This window comes from Rhodamnia argentea, chromosome 5 (genome assembly GCF_020921035.1).
Source record: "Rhodamnia argentea isolate NSW1041297 chromosome 5, ASM2092103v1, whole genome shotgun sequence".
NCBI lineage: Eukaryota > Viridiplantae > Streptophyta > Magnoliopsida > Myrtales > Myrtaceae > Rhodamnia > Rhodamnia argentea.
The window spans coordinates 9,442,919-9,460,813 of record NC_063154.1 but is presented as its reverse complement, the minus strand read 5'-3'; the positions used below and the strand labels follow the sequence as shown (position 1 = coordinate 9,460,813).

General features: G+C 39.7%; 3 protein-coding genes across 4 annotated transcripts; 1 reads left to right on the top strand and 2 right to left on the bottom strand.

Annotated features, from left to right (window-relative positions):
- Positions 1 to 607: 607 nt before the first annotated feature.
- On the bottom strand, positions 608 to 1,967 carry LOC115740056 (1-Cys peroxiredoxin). The gene is made up of 5 exons (XM_048279504.1): positions 1,818 to 1,967; positions 1,576 to 1,724; positions 1,449 to 1,487; positions 991 to 1,137; positions 608 to 913 (listed from the first exon to the last, which is right to left on the bottom strand). The coding sequence occupies exons 1-5, from the start codon at positions 1,933 to 1,935 to the stop codon at positions 665 to 667; spliced, it is 702 nt and encodes a 233-aa protein (XP_048135461.1). The 5' UTR covers positions 1,936 to 1,967; the 3' UTR covers positions 608 to 664.
- Positions 1,968 to 2,855: 888 nt separating this feature from the next.
- Positions 2,856 to 5,448, bottom strand: LOC115740058 (signal recognition particle 19 kDa protein-like). Of its 2 annotated transcripts, none has more exons than XM_030673424.2 (3): positions 5,160 to 5,448; positions 4,954 to 5,053; positions 2,856 to 3,294 (listed from the first exon to the last, which is right to left on the bottom strand). In XM_030673424.2, exons 1-3 carry the CDS (start codon positions 5,334 to 5,336, stop codon positions 3,164 to 3,166), a joined length of 408 nt encoding a protein of 135 aa, XP_030529284.1. In that variant the 5' UTR covers positions 5,337 to 5,448; the 3' UTR covers positions 2,856 to 3,163. The 2 variants fall into 2 exon arrangements, with proteins under 2 accessions (XP_030529284.1, XP_048134423.1); XM_048278466.1 differs by lacking the exon at positions 2,856 to 3,294 and adding an exon at positions 3,598 to 3,738.
- An 800-nt stretch (positions 5,449 to 6,248) lies between these two features.
- LOC115740051 (ATP-citrate synthase alpha chain protein 2) lies at positions 6,249 to 10,207 on the top strand. The gene is made up of 12 exons (XM_030673415.2): positions 6,249 to 6,571; positions 6,834 to 7,010; positions 7,100 to 7,261; positions 7,370 to 7,450; positions 7,749 to 7,800; positions 7,976 to 8,090; positions 8,176 to 8,257; positions 8,663 to 8,758; positions 8,951 to 9,052; positions 9,188 to 9,304; positions 9,396 to 9,512; positions 9,854 to 10,207. The coding sequence occupies exons 1-12, from the start codon at positions 6,473 to 6,475 to the stop codon at positions 9,923 to 9,925; spliced, it is 1,272 nt and encodes a 423-aa protein (XP_030529275.1). The 5' UTR covers positions 6,249 to 6,472; the 3' UTR covers positions 9,926 to 10,207.
- Positions 10,208 to 17,895: the final 7,688 nt, after the last annotated feature.

Here is a 17,895-nt window from a genome sequence, read left to right as displayed (position 1 = left end):
CTTTATATCCAATCTTTATTAAACCAAGTCAATTATTACAATCCCAATTAATATAAGCCCACATTAATATAAGCCCACATTAAGATAACTCTAACACATATAGCTTGGCGTTAATAATTGATGTTGCTGCTTCACCCAGACAATTATAATAATGGACAAAAGCATTTTCTCATTCAATTGTTGCATGCATTATTGCTTACAGATTAAATTAGTGATTTGTCCATGCCAAAGCAAACGAAATCTTTGCTACGGTGAAGGTGCAGCAAAGCTTGAAAAGTTTTCACCATCTTCCTTTTTCATTTTCTAGAGAGTATAGTTTAGTTTGGTACAACTATTGAACTTTTATCTACTCTGAACAGGGAATGTATTTGGATAGTCAATATCATCCCTCCGTTCGTAGAATTGAGAAGTTGAAATTACGCTATTGCCCTCACTCTTCACTTTCGTGCATGTCGAGTACGAAAGGAAGGAAGAACTTGTTGGAACCAACACGACAAGGAAATCCATGTCTTGATTGCATAACAGGTTTTCACAAAGTCCACCACTCAACAGGCTGCACAGACACTCAAAAGAGTAAAACTACGACGCATTTATTATTAACACGTTGCTAACTGCTCCAGTCTTAGCAACGAAGGCGGGCTGAACGCCGGAGCAGGGGCGGAGCTTAATCGACGTGAGTGAAGCGGAGGTAATCCTTCTTGGACGGGAGATCGGCGGTCTTGAAGCCCTGCGGGAACATCTCCTTCGCCTGCTCGTTGGAGACGGACGGCGAGATGACAACTGGGTCCCCCGGCTTCCAGTTGCACGGGGTGGCGATCTTGTGCTTGGCCGCCCTCTGCAGGGACTCGAGCACCCTCACCACCTCGTCCATGTTCCTCCCCGTGCTCGCCGGGTAGAGGAAACTCAGCTTGATCTGCACAATTCATGGGATACTGTGAAATAGATTCCTACTTCATACGTCTTGTTGATATTGGCGATGGGCATGCATACCTTCTTATCAGGGCCGACGATGTGCAGAGCTCTTGAAGGAACTTCCTTCCCTGAGGCGTCTTTCTCATCCGCGTCAACCATGTTGAGCTCTCTGATGATCTCTCTGTTCGGGTCGGCGATTATCTGGTACGTCACCTTGGCCCCAGGCTACAACCCCACCAAATAACACAGACAATGAATTGAATTAATCAGCCAACGCACCGGACAATGCCGGCTCGAAGTCGGCATAATGAAAATATGCACTAAAGCCAAAGGCCCAAATTGCGAATGCGAAAGAAAACAGATCAGCCTCGTGGCCTTAATCTACCCAAATCGTGCCTTAGAGAAAATAGACGTATTCGATTCCTAGCTCTCTCATTTTGGTTCCATGAATAAAACCTTGATTTGTTTTTCTGGGTCCGTGAAAAAATATAAATCATTGCTTGATTTGGGCCAAATTGAAGGTTTTCTTGCCTAACCTTAGATCGGCGATCACAATGAACCAAATTAGATAAAACCTGAGACCCAAATCCAAACAAACAAAGTAAACACAGGGCATGCAAATACATGCATGCCAAGTCAAGAAGAGAGAGCAGAGTAACTGACCGTGAAGGCCTCTATGTCCTTGATCCACGCCTTGTGCGACTCGATGTCGTCACAGGACAGGCCCAGGAGCTTCACCCCTCTCCGCTCGAACTCCGGCGCGTACGCCGCCATCTTCCCGAGCTCCGTCGTGCACACGGGCGTGAAGTCCCCTGCACATGCACATGCAACAAGCAATATTGTGAATTAAAGACTTCCGTTTTCGGCTGTTGTTGAACATGATATAGGAGAGAGACACACGGTACCGGGATGAGAGAAGAGGATGGTCCAGGCGTCGCCGATGAAGTCGTGGAGCTTCATCTTGCCGTGGGTGGTGTCGACGGCGAGGTTGGGGACGGTGTCGCCGAGCGTCAGGCCTGGCATCTCCGCTCCGATTTCTTCTTTCGTCCTTTCTCTTTTTGCAGTTTCTCTCAAGAGAGAAGTCAGCGAGAGCGAGAGCGAGGGTGAGAGTGAGAAGAGGGTTTTATAATACAGGGGAGAGGGGCTGCATGGGGAGAACGTGGCACGAGCAGCGGTTTTCCTTTTGGTGAGCGACCAGCGTGCATGGGAGTGCAAAGTGCAAACTCGCATCCTCCTTCCACGTGGACTTATTGGGAGACCAGTCCTACTACGTAAACTGTTTTATGGTATCGGTTTCCCACTGAAAAATAAATTGCAAAAAATTATTTTTGTGATACCTGATAATAAGTGGAATTCACCGAATGCACTTTGTATTTTTGAATACTAAGGGCGTGCATGATTTCAGGGTAAAATTGAAAATCGAAAAATTCAATTTCGGAATCTAGGATAGGCATGGTAAGTTTCATGTGAAAATTGAAATTTGGAACAAATCTTTGTGTATTTCCTATTCAATGTCTTCTCGTGATCCCACGGTATTCTCGGACGTCCGATGATGAACGTGTAATCCGATATCACTAATCTGAATTTTCATTTCTGACCATGTCCATAACTAAAACTTTTATTTTGCTAATATTATAGTCAGTTGATTGTAGTAACTAATGATAACAATTAGAGGTAATGATTCATGATCTAACCACAGTATGCAGGGGACGTCCCAAGTTACAAAAATTAAAAAATCAATCCCCATAGGCAAGTTCTTAATCCATCCGAAGTCCGAATTGAACCTAAAACCGCTCGCCCCTATTGAAAATGACATATAATGACTAATGAACAGCTTTGTTTATTCACTGATATTTTTAACTGTCTTAAAATATTGATCTCTTGATCGCAACTTTTAGTCTTCCATCCCCTGGGAAAATTTTAATGTCTTAGTACGACAGAAGGGAAAGGAATGAGGCGATCGAATCAAATAGGAATCGAAAGTCCAATCTCTTTCAGGGTACCGCGGCAATGGAATGGGATGGAACGAGACTCCTTATGTTCATTCGTGAGAGAGATTCTGTGGGAAATGGAATGACTGAAACGGGTCCACGTACTTCCTCCATATGCCTAAATCTCAGGCACGAGCCCAATCTATCAAAATCTTCACGGACTGCGAGCATGCTGATGTTTGAGTTAAAGAAGAAAAGCCTCTGCCAAATTCACTTAGTTTGGACCAAAACTGTGACGATGCATTCGCAACGGCATCTGACTATCTCTTCTTTTTCCCGCCCTTGCTGGATTTCGAAGCTCCAGTGCTCGTGGTGGAAGAGGGCTCTTGTTTCTTGGTCCGTCCAGGATGTCTTGGAACCAACTCTGCAACATGAAGCATGAGCTGTTTTCCTGCAACACATTGTTCAAAGTTACGACACCTGCATTATTAACCATGAATAAGAATCTCCTAGACAAAAACCAGCAATAACCAGAACCTTATCTTTTCGGAACTTGAAAATTCCTCAGAAAAACGAATCACTAGGCATGATAGTCAATAAACTCCTCAACAGGACATGCATTTGGCAGTGGCTAAGATAAACTACTACTCTGTTACTTCTACTTAAGGGGCAAAGGAAAGAGAAGAGCTTTTGCTACTGAGAAAGCAAACGGTCGCACAGGCCACAAAGAGTCACGGTGTTGAGATAAAATATGCTAAATTTATGTCCACAGCAAGAGCAACTCGCAGGCACTAGTGATGCAGAGCTCTGTGTCGGTGTGCAGATTCAGTGAGTTGTGAACTCTTCCGTGCAGAGGACGATGACTTCACTAGACGAAGATATATCTCCTCATCAATTGTTTCAAGAAAAGTTTGAAAAACCGATGGGTTAAATATCAGATTAGATGAATAAGTCCCCGAAAGATCTATGAAAAGTCCTCATTTGTGCTAAGACTAAAGTAATGCACATTCCATCCCCAGAGAACACTAAAACATAAAAACCTGAACAAAATCCAATTTATTTAACAACGACGTCCTTTTCTCCCAAACAGCCAACCATCAGATCAAGTGTATCCTCTCATATGACCGGATATTAGTGTGTAGCATCCAGGCCGAATGGACATATAACATTACAAGCCTAATGTTAATTACTAATACAACCCAGATAAACCAATGGACAGATTTTCAGTCAGGAATTCCTTTCAAAAGAGTAAAAAAATCTATACTCAAAAACGGATACATTATCCTACGAACAGGAAGTACACAGAACATAAGGTAAAAACACAAGCCAGAAATATGCAAAAGAAGCTAAGAAGAAAAAAAGCTAGTCCAAGAATCTCCAAAACCACTTTCCACAACAAGGCTCGACTAATAGCTTGAAGATCTCTTCCGCCTACTTCACCCTCTTCAAATTGATTTCTAGATGGAGTTCTAGCTCTTGAAGCCTAGTACTTCAAGGAGTCAACTAAGAGGGGACGACAATCTGAATCCAGTAAACAGGAATAACAGCCGCCATGTGTTGATGCTCGACCACCATTCCTCGATTCCCATCATCTAGGGAAGTAAGCTATGGTAACAGAACATTGTCATAGCATAACAAATTACACTTTAGCCGCCGAAGTTAAAGCAGATGACAAGTTGAGTGATCAGAAATGCATTTTTTTCATCAAGCTCCAATTGTTAAAAGGTAGAACAGATGACAGCAATATCTCAACAAATTAGAAATAAAGATCCAAATGAGCATGTCTAAGGCTATCACAAGATATCCTTTGGGCAAAGTGTTGATTTCACACTGCATTCAGATTTATCAGTTCTAGGTACTACACAACTCTTCTTCAATGTCTTGTGCAACCAAAATCCTACTCCTCAAAACTTGAACAGGGACCAGTGACGAACTTCACCACTTATTAAAATGATCAAAATCCAGAGAGTCGAAAGATGAAACTCATAGTTCCAGCACAATTCACTTCATCATTCTGATCTTTGAAATATTAAAAAAAAAAAAAACAGTTTGAACCCCAATTTCGGACAAGCTTATGTCCAGGTCCAATGCAGAAGCCAATCAAACTTACTGGAAGATATGGCTGGATTGCAGAGAGTCCCATCCTCCCTCTTGAGAAAAACCCTCACTCTCCCTCTCTGCATGAAATCTCGCGGATACGCCTTGTCAATCTGCACCAATCCATTTCGACGCCTCTAAATCGCGCCAAAAACATTCCCGAGCACACGGAACAAGAAAACGAAGTAAAGAAGCGACGACCGCCACGATCGAACGAACCTCGACGTCGTAAAGGAGCTTGAGATGGCTGCAACAGTCCCCGATCTCGGCGCAAGTGGGGTTCTCGCATGCCTTCGCCGCGCAGATCCGCCTGCCCTCGGCGATCGTCTTCTTTGAGTTGATGTAAACCGGGTAGAGGACGATCCACTTCTTTATGTCTGGGATTTGCCCTTCCATTTGCGGCGATCGTGGCTCCCGGCGAGGAAGAAATCGGAGTTACGAATTGGCCGGAACAGGATCGGAAGAGAGGGGTTTCAATCGATCGATTGACGTGCGATGGGACCACGCTCTGACGCAACCGATTGGGAGAAACTAGGGTTAGTAGGTTCCTATTCCCACCATGAAGACGGGAAAAGAAAAAACATAATTGGAGAAAAATAAGTTAATTGAAATAACATAAAATATGAAATATCGATAATAAGATTTTTTTTTTTTTTTGTGGGAACGATAATAAGATTTTTTTTTTGGTCGGAAAGATTTAAAAAATTGGAATTTGAAGAAATTTTGATCTGAATTATAAAATTTGATATTTTATTATATACGAGAATTATAGTGGAAAATGACACAAATGACTTCTGATGTTTGGCCCAATGCCTAATGTAATTTTTTATTTTGCATGGTTACTTAACTTTAGCCTAATATACAATGTCATCTCTAAACTTTTAATTTGTGCAATGTAATCCAATCAAATCTTAGTACGTGTTTATTTAGTCCATCGATTGAGTGAAAATGTCCAATGCCGTCATTCTATTAACTCAAGTTGAGGGATAAACATTGGATATTTTAATGCAATCCGAAAATTAAATTGAACACGTACAAAAAATTTGAGGACCACATTGAATAAATTAAAAGTTTGGTGGTGACATTATATATCGAATTAAAATTCAGAAATTACATTAAGTAAATTTAAAATTTAGAGATTAGATTATATATTAATTGAATGTTATTATTGTTTAATTATAACAGAAGAATAGAAGATCAATAAATATATGCAAGTAAACAGTAAAAGCTTTTGACCAAAAAAAAAACAGTAACAGCTTCAACACAATGATGCGACAAGCATCATCGTTATCCTCGTTGGGTGTGCAAAACAATGTGGCTGTTTTCGTCTCCCGCAGTCCGCCGAGTCACGCTTACGGCAAAATTCCAGCTCAACTAACTCGCAACAGCCCACCTACCCCAGCCACTCCTCCGATCCACGCGATTCTCGCCTCTACCCCAATTCGATCTAGCCAATCCCAATCCTCTTCTTCACTGCAAAAACGAAGTAACTGGGTAGTCTTCAGTGACCCGCGAATCGGCTTTGTGCAGAGATGGCGAGGAAGAAGATCAGAGAGTACGACTCCAAGAGGCTTCTCAAGCAGCACTTGAAACGCCTCGCCAGCATCGACCTCCCGATCCGATCCGCTCAGGTTCTCCCTCGATCTTGGTTCCTCTGTTCCTTGATCTCCGTCTCTTGGGTTCTTTTTAGTCGCCGATGCATGGTGCGCGTCTGATGTTTCGATTCTCTTCGAGGTCTCGGTCAAGATTTGTGTTGAGATATCAGTTGCTTGTGAATCCCATTTCGAAAGGACCTGTCTTTCGTGTTAGTGATGTGTATTTGGTGGTGGGAAATTAAAAACCATAGAAATGGGTGTTGACGGTTGTCATGGTTTATGTTCGCTTCTTTTAAAGGTGACGGAATCGACGGATTTTGCCGAACTAGTGAACAAAGAAACTTGGCTGTCCTCCACGAAGTTAGTCGTGAAGCCCGATATGTTGTTCGGGAAGCGTGGCAAGAGCGGACTTGTGGCCCTGAATTTGGATATGGCTCAAGTTGCTCAGTTTGTGAAAGAACGTCTCGGTGTGGAGGTGAACAAACAAACCCAAATTTTTGTTACATTCACTGTACTTTGGCAATGTTCTTGTTGTTTGAAGATGCTTTCCCGTTTTGGTTCCAGGTCGAAATGGGCGGTTGCAGAGCACCCGTGACCACATTTATAGTCGAGCCCTTTGTTCCCCATGATCAGGAGTACTATCTTTCTATCGTATCGGAGAGGCAAGGATGCACTATAAGTTTTTCAGAGTGTGGAGGGATTGAAATAGAAGAGAATTGGGACAAGGTATTCGATGATGCCATGGCGTAATATGGTGACACAGCGGATGGTTTCTGATATCCTTGTGTTTGGTTCCATGTGCAGCTAATTACACCGTGCCCTCTTTCTGTGCAGGTCAAGACTATTTTTCTGCCTACCGAGAAGCCTTTGACAATTGAGACTTGTGCTCCACTTATTGCGACACTGCCTCTGGAGGTTGTCATGTTTCACAATTTTCATTCGTCACTTTAATATTTCATCTTAAAGTTCTGTACTTTGTAAGCGGATAACATTCAAAGACAAGATATGTGACAATACTCTGCTTAGAATGATTAGACTCTCATTAACTTTAATCAAGATTTCTAAGGAACTAATCAGTTTATGATTGGTAGGAGAGAAAACCATGTTTCGTAGCATATGGGACAAAAAAAAGAAAAAACCTCTCTCTGGAACTATCTCCTAGGTATGATTTCTGTTTGCTGTGGAAACCATGCTTAGAAAATCCTTCTTGCAGGTTCGTGGGAAAATTGGGGATTTCATAAAGGGAGTCTTCTCAGTATTCCAGGGTATGGAAATGTTATGAGATGGAATAGTAGTATTGGCTCTTTACAACTTTACAATATGAGAAGGCTTACCTTTTGAATTAAAAAAACCTTGTACTGGACCACGAGACTTGCAAATCTCGATCTCCTTTGTTTTTATGTTGTTTTCAAATATTTGATTGTGCACTCTCTTTTTCAGATTTGGACTTCAGTTTCCTGGAGATGAACCCATTCACTTTGGTTGGCGGTGAGCCCTATCCTTTGGATATGAGGGGGGAGCTGGATGACACTGCTGCTTTCAAGAACTTCAATAAGTATCATTCTGCATAAGACTCTTCAAAAGCTTCCCTCTTGTTTGCTTCTTTCTTGCATATTAAGCTTGGTGCTCCAAATGTGCAGATGGGGCGACATAGAGTTTCCATTGCCATTTGGCAGAGTGTTAAGTCCTACAGAAAACTTCATTCATTCATTGGATGAAAAGGTAGCTATTGAGACTTATCCACGTCTTTTAGTTCAAGTTGTTGCATGTATAGTGCAGTAAAGTGAATTTAGTTACTTGAAGTCTGACATATTCCTTGTCCACTGAGTTTAGTGCTCAGTGTTGGATTTCTTGGTGAAGTTGGGACTTGGAGAGCTCTAATTGTGGATTGCTTATAGTGATGATTTATTAGATTATATGGTGCTATAGTAATGCTGACCTTCAGTTTTCGTGCCCTCTGGGGTAGAGATTTATGCCTAACGTAATACGATTGATCTAAACCCCATCTGATACTGATAAATATTGTTTAAATTGTCAGAGCAATTGAGTCCAGCACTTGGCTCTGCTATCAGCACTTCTTGCTCCCAGAGAAAACTTGACAATTCACGTGCCTTATTTATATCGCAGACAAGCGCATCCCTGAAGTTTACTGTTTTGAATCCAAAAGGACGTATTTGGACCATGGTGGCTGGAGGTGGAGCCAGTGTAATCTATGCAGATACTGTGAGTTTTCATTCTGTTGACTAGATCACTCTTACTCTCACAACCTCTCTGCTTTGGATCTAAATATGCTTGATTTGCAATCCATGGTGGTCATGGTAACCTTCCTGCTTATCTTAATAAATTGGCCATTTTTTGCATTGTAAAAAAAAATCCCTACTTTTCGTGTTACCCTTTAACATATGTTCTTTTCAGGTTGGTGACTTGGGCTATGCATCAGAACTCGGCAACTATGCAGAGTACAGTGGAGCTCCGAATGAGGAAGAGGTTTTGCAGTATGCTAGGGTAGTTATCGACGTAAGATCCTCTAACCATTTGCGCTTTTATGTTACTTTGTTTCTGCAATCTCATACAGTATTCGTTGTCACTTTTGGAAATCTTATGCTGCTGCAATCATATGGCTATTGTCAATTCATCTTATTTCATTGGCAGTGCGCTACGGCGAACCCTGATGGTCGTAAGAGAGCCCTTTTGATCGGAGGTGGCATCGCTAATTTCACTGACGTTGCTGCCACGTTCAGTGGCATAATTAGAGCTCTTAGGGAGAAGGTATAGCCTAACTAAATCAACACTATGACGTGAACCTTATGGATAATGATCATATATATGAGATTAATCTCTTTCTTCCATCACATGAAAGGAATCTAAGCTGAAAGCAGCAAGAATGCACCTTTATGTCAGAAGAGGCGGTCCAAACTACCAGACAGGTCTAGCAAAGATGCGCGCACTTGGTGAAGAACTCGGACTTCCGCTTGAGGTATGTCGCGAATCATCTTTGTCCCCTTTCTCCTTTTTGCATCGGCTCGAGCTTGCATAGTTTCTGCCAAGAAAAAAACAGCAACATGCCAAGGGGTGACAATTTCTGGTACTAGCTGACACGGCTCAACATAGACATTGGCGAACCTGAAATGATGCAAGTCGATACGAATTTCAATTACAAAAGTCCCGTAACACGTTGAACAAAAACATGATTTTTTGCTATGACCCAGTGAGTCAATGACACGGGTTGGTGCAAATTATAAGGCCCGATTGCAAACACGTTGCAACGAATCATTGGCTCTCTATTCTTGCTGATCTTTCTTCTTGCTCATGATGTAGGTTTATGGACCTGAAGCGACAATGACTGGAATTTGCAAGGAAGCGATTGAGTGCATAATGGCAGAGTCATAGAATGCATTCTATATCTCCAGCAACTTTTGAAGGAATTGCTCTGGTGGTTTGTCTCATACATTTAGATTTGGCCAAGAGAAAATCATCTGCATCTTGACCATTTCAAGATTAGGTTCCCAGAATTTATCCCAAAAAAAAAAAAAAGCAAGTTCAGTTTCTTGGAATTTCTACAACATTGCTTGCTTTCCCCAATTTGCAATGATGTGTCAAATGTGTGTTTTGCATCTTCAATAATACTTTTCCAAGCTGAGAGCTAATACCCACGTTCTCTATATGCTCAAAGTGAAAGGTCTCCAAGCTGGAGTTGTTTTTGTGAAGGGCCTAGCTCTATTCTGCCTTTTGCATGCTCCAATAGTCTACTAAGAAATTAAGTTGGTTTAATAGATGGTAGTCCGATCAACTGTTCACTCAACCTAAAAACATGTCTTAAAGATCGAAACTTCTATCTGCAAAAGGAAAAACATAGAATTGGCCTAAAAATTTTATTTTTACATTTTAGGATGTGCGGAATTAAACACTTCTCATGCGCCGTGTATATCTTATTCACTAAGTCAATCCGTGGATTGAATAGCCTCTTGCGCTAATGCGCGCTAAGTCAAACTCCGGAGGCAAGAACAGACTGATGGTCGAGTTGAGAAGCATTGGCATGGACTTACTGAAATCGGGCTGATATGGTGGATCATCGAGTTGAGAAGCATTGGCATGGACTTACTGAAATCGGGCTGATATGGTGGATCAGATATGGCAAAATTGAGTCAAAATCAAACTCTTTAGGCGGGATTGCATCGTCCGTAGTGGGCTAAAGTCGATCAGAATCTACATTTCGTAGCATTGAAGGTCCCCGTCAATTGGACCGGGACGATTATCACCATTAAACATGGGGCTGGAAGTCGATTCTAATGAGCGAGGATAGTTCTCCGGAGAGGCTAACAATCCATGGAATACAAAAGGTGTAGATCTGATAAGGAAGAAAATAAAAAGATTTATCATATTTTTAGCGCAATTACTTTTCTACAATTTATCTGCATGCTTTCTGTTGAAATATTGTCTCACATTCCTTCATGACGAGTCCTAAATGCTTTTGGTATTCATGTGTTCTTCCTCCACCTATTAACTTAAGTTTTAGGGTTGAACATTTTAACATGGTATCATAGCTCAGTATTATCTAGGCGAATATGAAGCGCACGGATACGGGTTGTGACTTGGATTGAAAGCCAATTTCGGATCATCCATGTCTACAAATAACGAAGCTATAAATAATGCAACTATGAATCTCATGGAGAATTCAATCCTGGCTCAGGATGAACCTTGACGACATGCTTAACACATGCAAGTCGGACGGGAAGTGGTGTTTCCAATATTCCGAGTTCATTCATGCGGTCTCCCAAGCACTTATCGTTTAAGCTTTTGGATTGGACATTCTAATAATTTCCTTGCAAATCTAGCCTTGCTTCTGGAGGCTGAGGAGTCATCTATCTTAATGGACAGTTCTATTTGATGACTTCGGAGTGACCACAAGCCTGTGTATAAACGTGTGTGCCGACAAGTGTGCATGCTGAGCTGATGTCTGTGCACATATGCATGACATGTTCTCCTTTCTTCTTATGTCAATTGGATTGTGATAGGCATAGTACAAGATTATAAGTTTAAATCAAGATTAAATCGAGCGACTGGTGATCATTCATTACGACGAGAGGCATGGTTCATCGAAATAGTGAGTCAATGTCATTAACATCTGATGCTATGATCCCTGGATGCATTTAGGCAATATGGGGACCATAAGCAAATGACCGGGATCATTTAGTACGATTGTGTGAACACGATACCAGGGCAAATGCAGTAACTTAAAGGTTTGAGAAGTTGCTAAAATAACTAATTCCACTTGATCAATAGTCCAAATTTTTAGTCTACTTGATAGCTAATGTGAGTTGGGATAATAGTTTTATGATGCTCTCGAGATTGTAATAGGTAATCCAATATCTTACGAACGATCCATCGACGTTAAAGCGTAGCCGTGAATATCATCCGAGAATCATGACTGCTAGCCATTTCTTTTTTCTAGCCTCGGCCGGGGGCCGGTGACCTTTGTTGACTGAATGCGAGGGCCTCCTCGGCCGAGTCCGGGCGAGGGTTGCCAGCCCTGTAGCTTTTTTTTTTTTAATTAATTTGAATGATATATGTATTAAAAATTAGATTAAAGTAAAAACGATGTCGTTTTGGTCTTATTTTTCATAATTTTCCGCGTAAGCGCCACATAAGAAAGGGAAAATATTGAAAAAAAGCCATGTTAACATTTTCCGTTGGTCAAGCTGGACGGAGTTAACGAAATGACTCGATCGGATCAATCTGACAAGTTTTATGACTTGATTGCATTTTTGCAAGTTTTAAAATTCAGTCGCATTTTTGTAACAAGTTTTAGGAGTTCTAGTGCACTTACCTCTTTTCTTTTATTAAGCTTATAAGAATATGAAAAATGTTGAAAATATAGCGGATCAAATAAGAGAAAATCACTATAAGATTAACACTAGCCAAAATAAAATTTAATAATTGGATTATATAATAAAAATTGAATAAAAGTATTTTGATAAATATAACCACTTTAATAAAACTAAATAACATAAAATATGAAAAGTTAAGCTAAAGGAAAAAAAAAACAAGTAATGTTGAGACGAGTAGATATCCAGCACGTGAGCCGGGGCTAAGAATTGGCGCAGCTGGCAATACAAATGATTAGAATATTTTGTGGAGGAGTCACATGGCCCCCAATACAAAGAAAACCTGTTTTTGAGCGCTATGCTATTGCTATTGCCATTGCCAATTTGGGGAACAGATGTGCACGTCTTTTCGGCCTCAAATCCATCAATTACGCGTATTTCGAGTGGGAAATTACCAAAAAGTTTTAAGTTTATTATAATTATGTCAATTTAGTCCTAAACTTTCTTTTATCAATTCAGTCCTAAACTTGTTGTAATTGTCCCAATTCAATCAATTTGGATGGCCGGTGCAGACGTGGCGAATTGTTAATAACTTTTACATATTTTTTTTAATTATTTTTAGTAATTTTTCTGTCTTTTTGGGGGGAGGGGGGGTTTGGGCCGATAGCCAAAAAAACAGATAGAAAAAATTATTAAAAATGATTTAAAAATATGATAATATCATTAAAAATTTATCACGTCAGCTCTAGCCGACCAAATGGATTGAATTGACACAGTTGCAAAAGGTTTAGGATTGAATTGTCCAAAAAAAAAGTTTAGGATTGAATTGTCATAATTATAATATATTTAGGACTTTTTTGATAATTTTCCTGTGTTTCGGGTACACTTTTAGGTCAATTTTCCCCGTTATATTGAGCTTTGTTAATTTTTCAAAACTTCTTTTACGACTATTTTCAAGTTTTCTCATGTCGCCTTTGGTTTGTAGAGTATTTAGTTGTTCATTTTTGTATAATCGTCTTTCAGACGATTTTTTTATCATTATTCAAGAAATACATAAAAGCGAACATTTTCTGAGTTTTTATCTGGGAGTGATTGCTTGCATAAGTGCAGTTTTGCGGATTGGGTTGTGAGTGTTTATTTGCCATTTTTGCTGGACGGATAATTCGTGTCATCTCATGTCGTGTTAAGGCAATGCTATGTAATGCAAAAATGGATTATCCTAACTCGACATGTTTAACAAACATGTTGAACTCGCCTCCACATGCCTCGTAGAGTATGTCAAAATCTCTACATGATTAACAAAATCATCGAAGCTTATTGCCATGTTTGGTATCCACACTTGACAATACTTCTCTTGTTTATAACGATAAACACGTTTATGCACAACAACATGTGTGTCCAGACAGTATTTCGCTTTGCATTACATCTAAAGTGTGTTACTGAGATTTTGTTTTCGGTCTTCTATGATATTTTATCCTGAAACCTGATTTTATTGTTAGTTAACATGTACAAGCTATATTATAATGACATAAGTAAAATGGAAAAATTATCAAAAAAGTCATAAACCTATTGTAAATGTGTCAATTTAGTCCTTTTTTTTTTGTCAATTCAATCCCAAACTTTTTACAATCGTATCAATTCAGTTAATCCGGTTAATTTTAGCAGACCGGCACCGACGTGGACACAAGCCTTCCAAAACATGCTATTTTAAATCTTTATGGATTTTTGAATTTTTATTTCCTTTTTCTTTCTCTTTTTTTTTCTTCTTCTTCTTCTTCCTCCTTTGGCAAGTCTAGCCACCGGCGAGGGTGAGCCTTGCCGGCCTAGACCTGGCAAGGCCGATCGAGACCTAGCCTAGTGATGGCGAGGACGAGCCTCGCATAGCCACAACTAGGCAAGCCTTGCCCAACCATGGCAAGGCTAGGCCTTATTGGCCAAAGGAAGAAAAAGAAGAGAGAAGGAAAAAAAAATGAAAATATTATGTCGCCGATCGGATGGATTGAATTGGTACAATTTTAAATGGTTTAGAACCGAATCGGCAAAAAAAAAAAAAGATTGAATTGGTACAATTACAACAGGTTTATGACTTTTTTGGTAATTTTCCTGAAATAAAATACTGTTAAATTTATGTGTATACATTGGCGTATGTAAATATATGAAATTCAATCGAGATTCATTAATATCATTTACGCACAACAACCCGTATTAACCCTGTTTAATGCGTTGCAACATGTTTGTAAACAATACGAGCGATTTCACTTTGCATCATATCTAAAATGTATTTTCAAGTTAGCTATTTCGTATTCTCTTATTATTATTTTTTTTATGCTTTACGATTTTGTTGTTAGTTTAAAATTTGCAATCTATGTAATAGAGATAGAATGTGAAAATTTTACTTTTGTTGCATTTTATTGTGACCCCATTCGCAACCAAAATATGATTTCGCTACCTCGGACATGAGTTTTGAGAAAATGCAAATGCCTTTAACCTAAAAAGGTTTGAAAAAATGCTAACTGCGTTTAGTAAAAACTCATTTGAAATGGACTTTGGTTAAACTGGTGTTTGGTAAAAATAACTTTGGAAAGGGGCTTTGAATGTAATTTTCTATTTTTTTAATCAAAAATAACCTTCTCCAGACCGGTAAAGGTTTTAGTCCGTTGACAAACCAAATCTGGCCTTGGCGGCCGTCACCCTACCTCAGGCCGCCCTCTCCGAGACCTAGACGTGGGCTGTCCGAGGTTGCCCGACGATGCCTAGGCAACCGATCCTTGCTAGCCCCTTGTTGTCCCTCGGTCGGTGAACATCGGATCTCACTCATCAACCAACGAAGAAGATGAATAGTAAAAGAGAGGGGTAAATTCGGAAAAAATAGGAAATCAATGAGGATAGTTTTGGAACGAAATTTTTTTTTTTTTGCATTTGACCAAAATGCTGAAGGCCCAATGTTGGTCCCTACCAGCATTGGGCTTTCAGCTTTCTCAAGGCCAAGATTTCGTCAAATGCTGGCTTAAAGTTGAACCAAATGCTTCAACATTCTACCAAAGAGCTTCAAGGGTTGAAAGTCCATTGGGAAAGCTGAATCAAACCCGCCCATATAACCTTTGGAGACAAATCACCGCTTTCATCTCCGAGGGATTGATCCGCTCTGCTGTAACGCAACGAAGCTTAAAGCTTGTCGTTATAAACTTTCGTCACTGTTAGCCAACGCATTTGTCAAAAATAAGAACAGACATGTACACACAAAATAAGAGCTAAGCAAATGATCAAACACATGATGTAGATATAAGTGAAAGAGTGAGGACACAGGAAATGCTCAGCCGATTTGTTGGGGGTTCGTGTCTAAATTCTAAATCGCTGCGTACTCCAATCCTCGAAATCGTTTCGGGACAATGCAAAGAATTCTTGGGGAAAGTACCAAAAAATTCCTAAACCTAAATTGCATTGATACGAGTTCGGATCCAAACCTTTCGGTTAGATCAATTTAGTTCTAAGCATTTGTGCCAATTCGGTTCGTCCGACCAATTTTGACGAAAAGTCGTTGATCATGAATGCCGGCCGTTCTACGTAACACCATCGTAGCCGATGTGGATAAATTTTACAATTTTTGAATATTTTTTCTAAATTTATTTTTATTTATTACTGTTATTATTCATTTTATTATTATTTTTCTTATTTTTCTTTTTTTTTTGGGTGAGGGTAAAAATTTGAGAAAAAATTATTAAAAGAAAGTGGAATTTGTCCGTGTCGGTGCGGTTCATACCACATAGGATAGTCGGCGTCCATATTAGCGATTTCTAGTTAAAATTAGTTGAATGAACTGAATTGGCATAACTGCAAATGATTGATGACTAAATTTGTCCAATTGAATTGTTTAAAGCTTAAAGCTGAAATGGTACTAATGCAACACGTTTATATATAAGCTAGAAATATGAAAATGTACAATATTATTCATAAAATTGAAAATTCACAACGGAAATTACAAAGGATCCGTACATTTGTGCAAAAGCTCCAAAAAACATAAAGATCCGGAGCAGATCCGAGTAGAAGAGAGGAAGATTAAAACAAATCAGGGAAAGATTTGGGTAGAAATGGGTACTTACTGGAAATCTTCTAGGAAGAATAGAAAAGTGTCGTCAAAATGTGGATCTGGGTTTTCAAGAGAAAGGGTAGAAAGTTCAGAAGAGATCGTCCTTCGTGAGGATAGGAAAGATCTAGAAATGTTTCAGAAAGATAGAAAGGGAGAGAGTGTTTTTGGGGATCTCTGCTGCTAAGAGTCACGAGTGATAACACTTCTGCATTTTAATTCCTGTATTTTAAATTACTGCAATTTATTTACATTTTCATACCCCAAAGTGTGAAGGCCATGCCTCCTAGCTGGTGGTTTGTATTTATGATTGCTTATTTCATTTTAATTATAACGATAACTATTGACATTTTGATAACAATACCTTATAATTTTTGCGATTTTTTGAATATATTGTGAGTTTAGTCCATCGTTTAAACGCTACCACAAACGATGACGTTTCTAAGCTCCAGAATTGAAAGTGCCGTGCCTCCCGCTAGTGGCCTACATTCTTTCTAAGATCGTATAGCGTGACGGAACCGAAGAGCTTAGCTCGTCTGTCCGATCTACGTTGTCGGCAGATTGTCTCGCATTCTATACAGTCTTTTGAAGGAGTGTTCCGTTTTTAATACTTTCATCATTCTCCTCTTCAATCTTAATTTCTAATTTTATGCTTTGGTTTATTGATCTTAGTCCCCTTATGGTATATACACACACACTTCCTCCGAGAATTCTTCTCGCTAACCTTCTCAAATCTACTAGAAAGGTCATCAAAAGATTTCGAAGCTCTTCGAAAGCGTGAATAGAATTAAGACTACCCCTACCTCACTTTCGCCATCGCTAAGAGCCATGAGACTATTAGATCGGCAACATCTTCATTATTAGAGAGAGAGCAATGCCCTCTACCTCGCTTTGGCTTTAAGGTAAGATGCCAATGCCTTGTTTCCTTTCACGGGCTTTTCATAACCTTTTTCTCTCAATTCCTGTTGTCTCTCTCGTCCTTCTTGCCATTTCGCTCCTTCTTGTCCCCATTATCCTTGAAGAAGACAAGTCTCGGACAATCGCTCGTGCCTTTAGATGCCCCCGACCTATTACACTCGTGACATTTTTATCCTTGTTTCTCCAATTTGTATTACCTCGAGGCCGCCTTCACGTAGTGAATTTTATCTGAACGATCTTTACTAGGCTCGGGTATTTTTCACTCCCGAATATTTCATATTAGCATGTCATCGGAAGTTTAGAATTTTCAATCGCGATTCTACCCGCGCAACAGAGACTAAGGGTAAATGTGAGGCCCGCATTTAATTTAAGCTTATTTCTTGCCATTTTCTTTTTCTTTTTTCGCAGTCAGGATGGAATTGGTGTCCATCTTTTCCATATATATATATATATATATATATATATATATATATAGTTTATCCCGCAAATAACCAATTAGTTATTGTGTTGATGAGTATATTTATATAAGCACA

Coding starts and splice junctions, on each gene's coding strand:
- LOC115740056 (XM_048279504.1), bottom strand. CDS start 1,935: ATGCCAGGCCTGACGCTCGGCGACACCGTCCCCAACCTCGCCGTCGAC. Junction 1,488..1,575: donor AGGACATAGAGGCCTTCACG/GTCAGTTACTCT, acceptor TTTGGGTCTCAG/GTTTTATCTAATTTGGTTCA. Junction 1,138..1,448: donor ATTGTGATCGCCGATCTAAG/GTTAGGCAAGAA, acceptor GTGGGGTTGTAG/CCTGGGGCCAAGGTGACGTA.
- LOC115740051 (XM_030673415.2), top strand. CDS start 6,473: ATGGCGAGGAAGAAGATCAGAGAGTACGACTCCAAGAGGCTTCTCAAG. Junction 6,572..6,833: donor TCCCGATCCGATCCGCTCAG/GTTCTCCCTCGA, acceptor CTTCTTTTAAAG/GTGACGGAATCGACGGATTT. Junction 7,011..7,099: donor AAGAACGTCTCGGTGTGGAG/GTGAACAAACAA, acceptor TTTTGGTTCCAG/GTCGAAATGGGCGGTTGCAG.
- LOC115740058 (XM_030673424.2), bottom strand. CDS start 5,336: ATGGAAGGGCAAATCCCAGACATAAAGAAGTGGATCGTCCTCTACCCG. Junction 5,054..5,159: donor AGCTCCTTTACGACGTCGAG/GTTCGTTCGATC, acceptor GGATTGGTGCAG/ATTGACAAGGCGTATCCGCG. Junction 3,295..4,953: donor CAATCCAGCCATATCTTCCA/GTAAGTTTGATT, acceptor AATGTGTTGCAG/GAAAACAGCTCATGCTTCAT.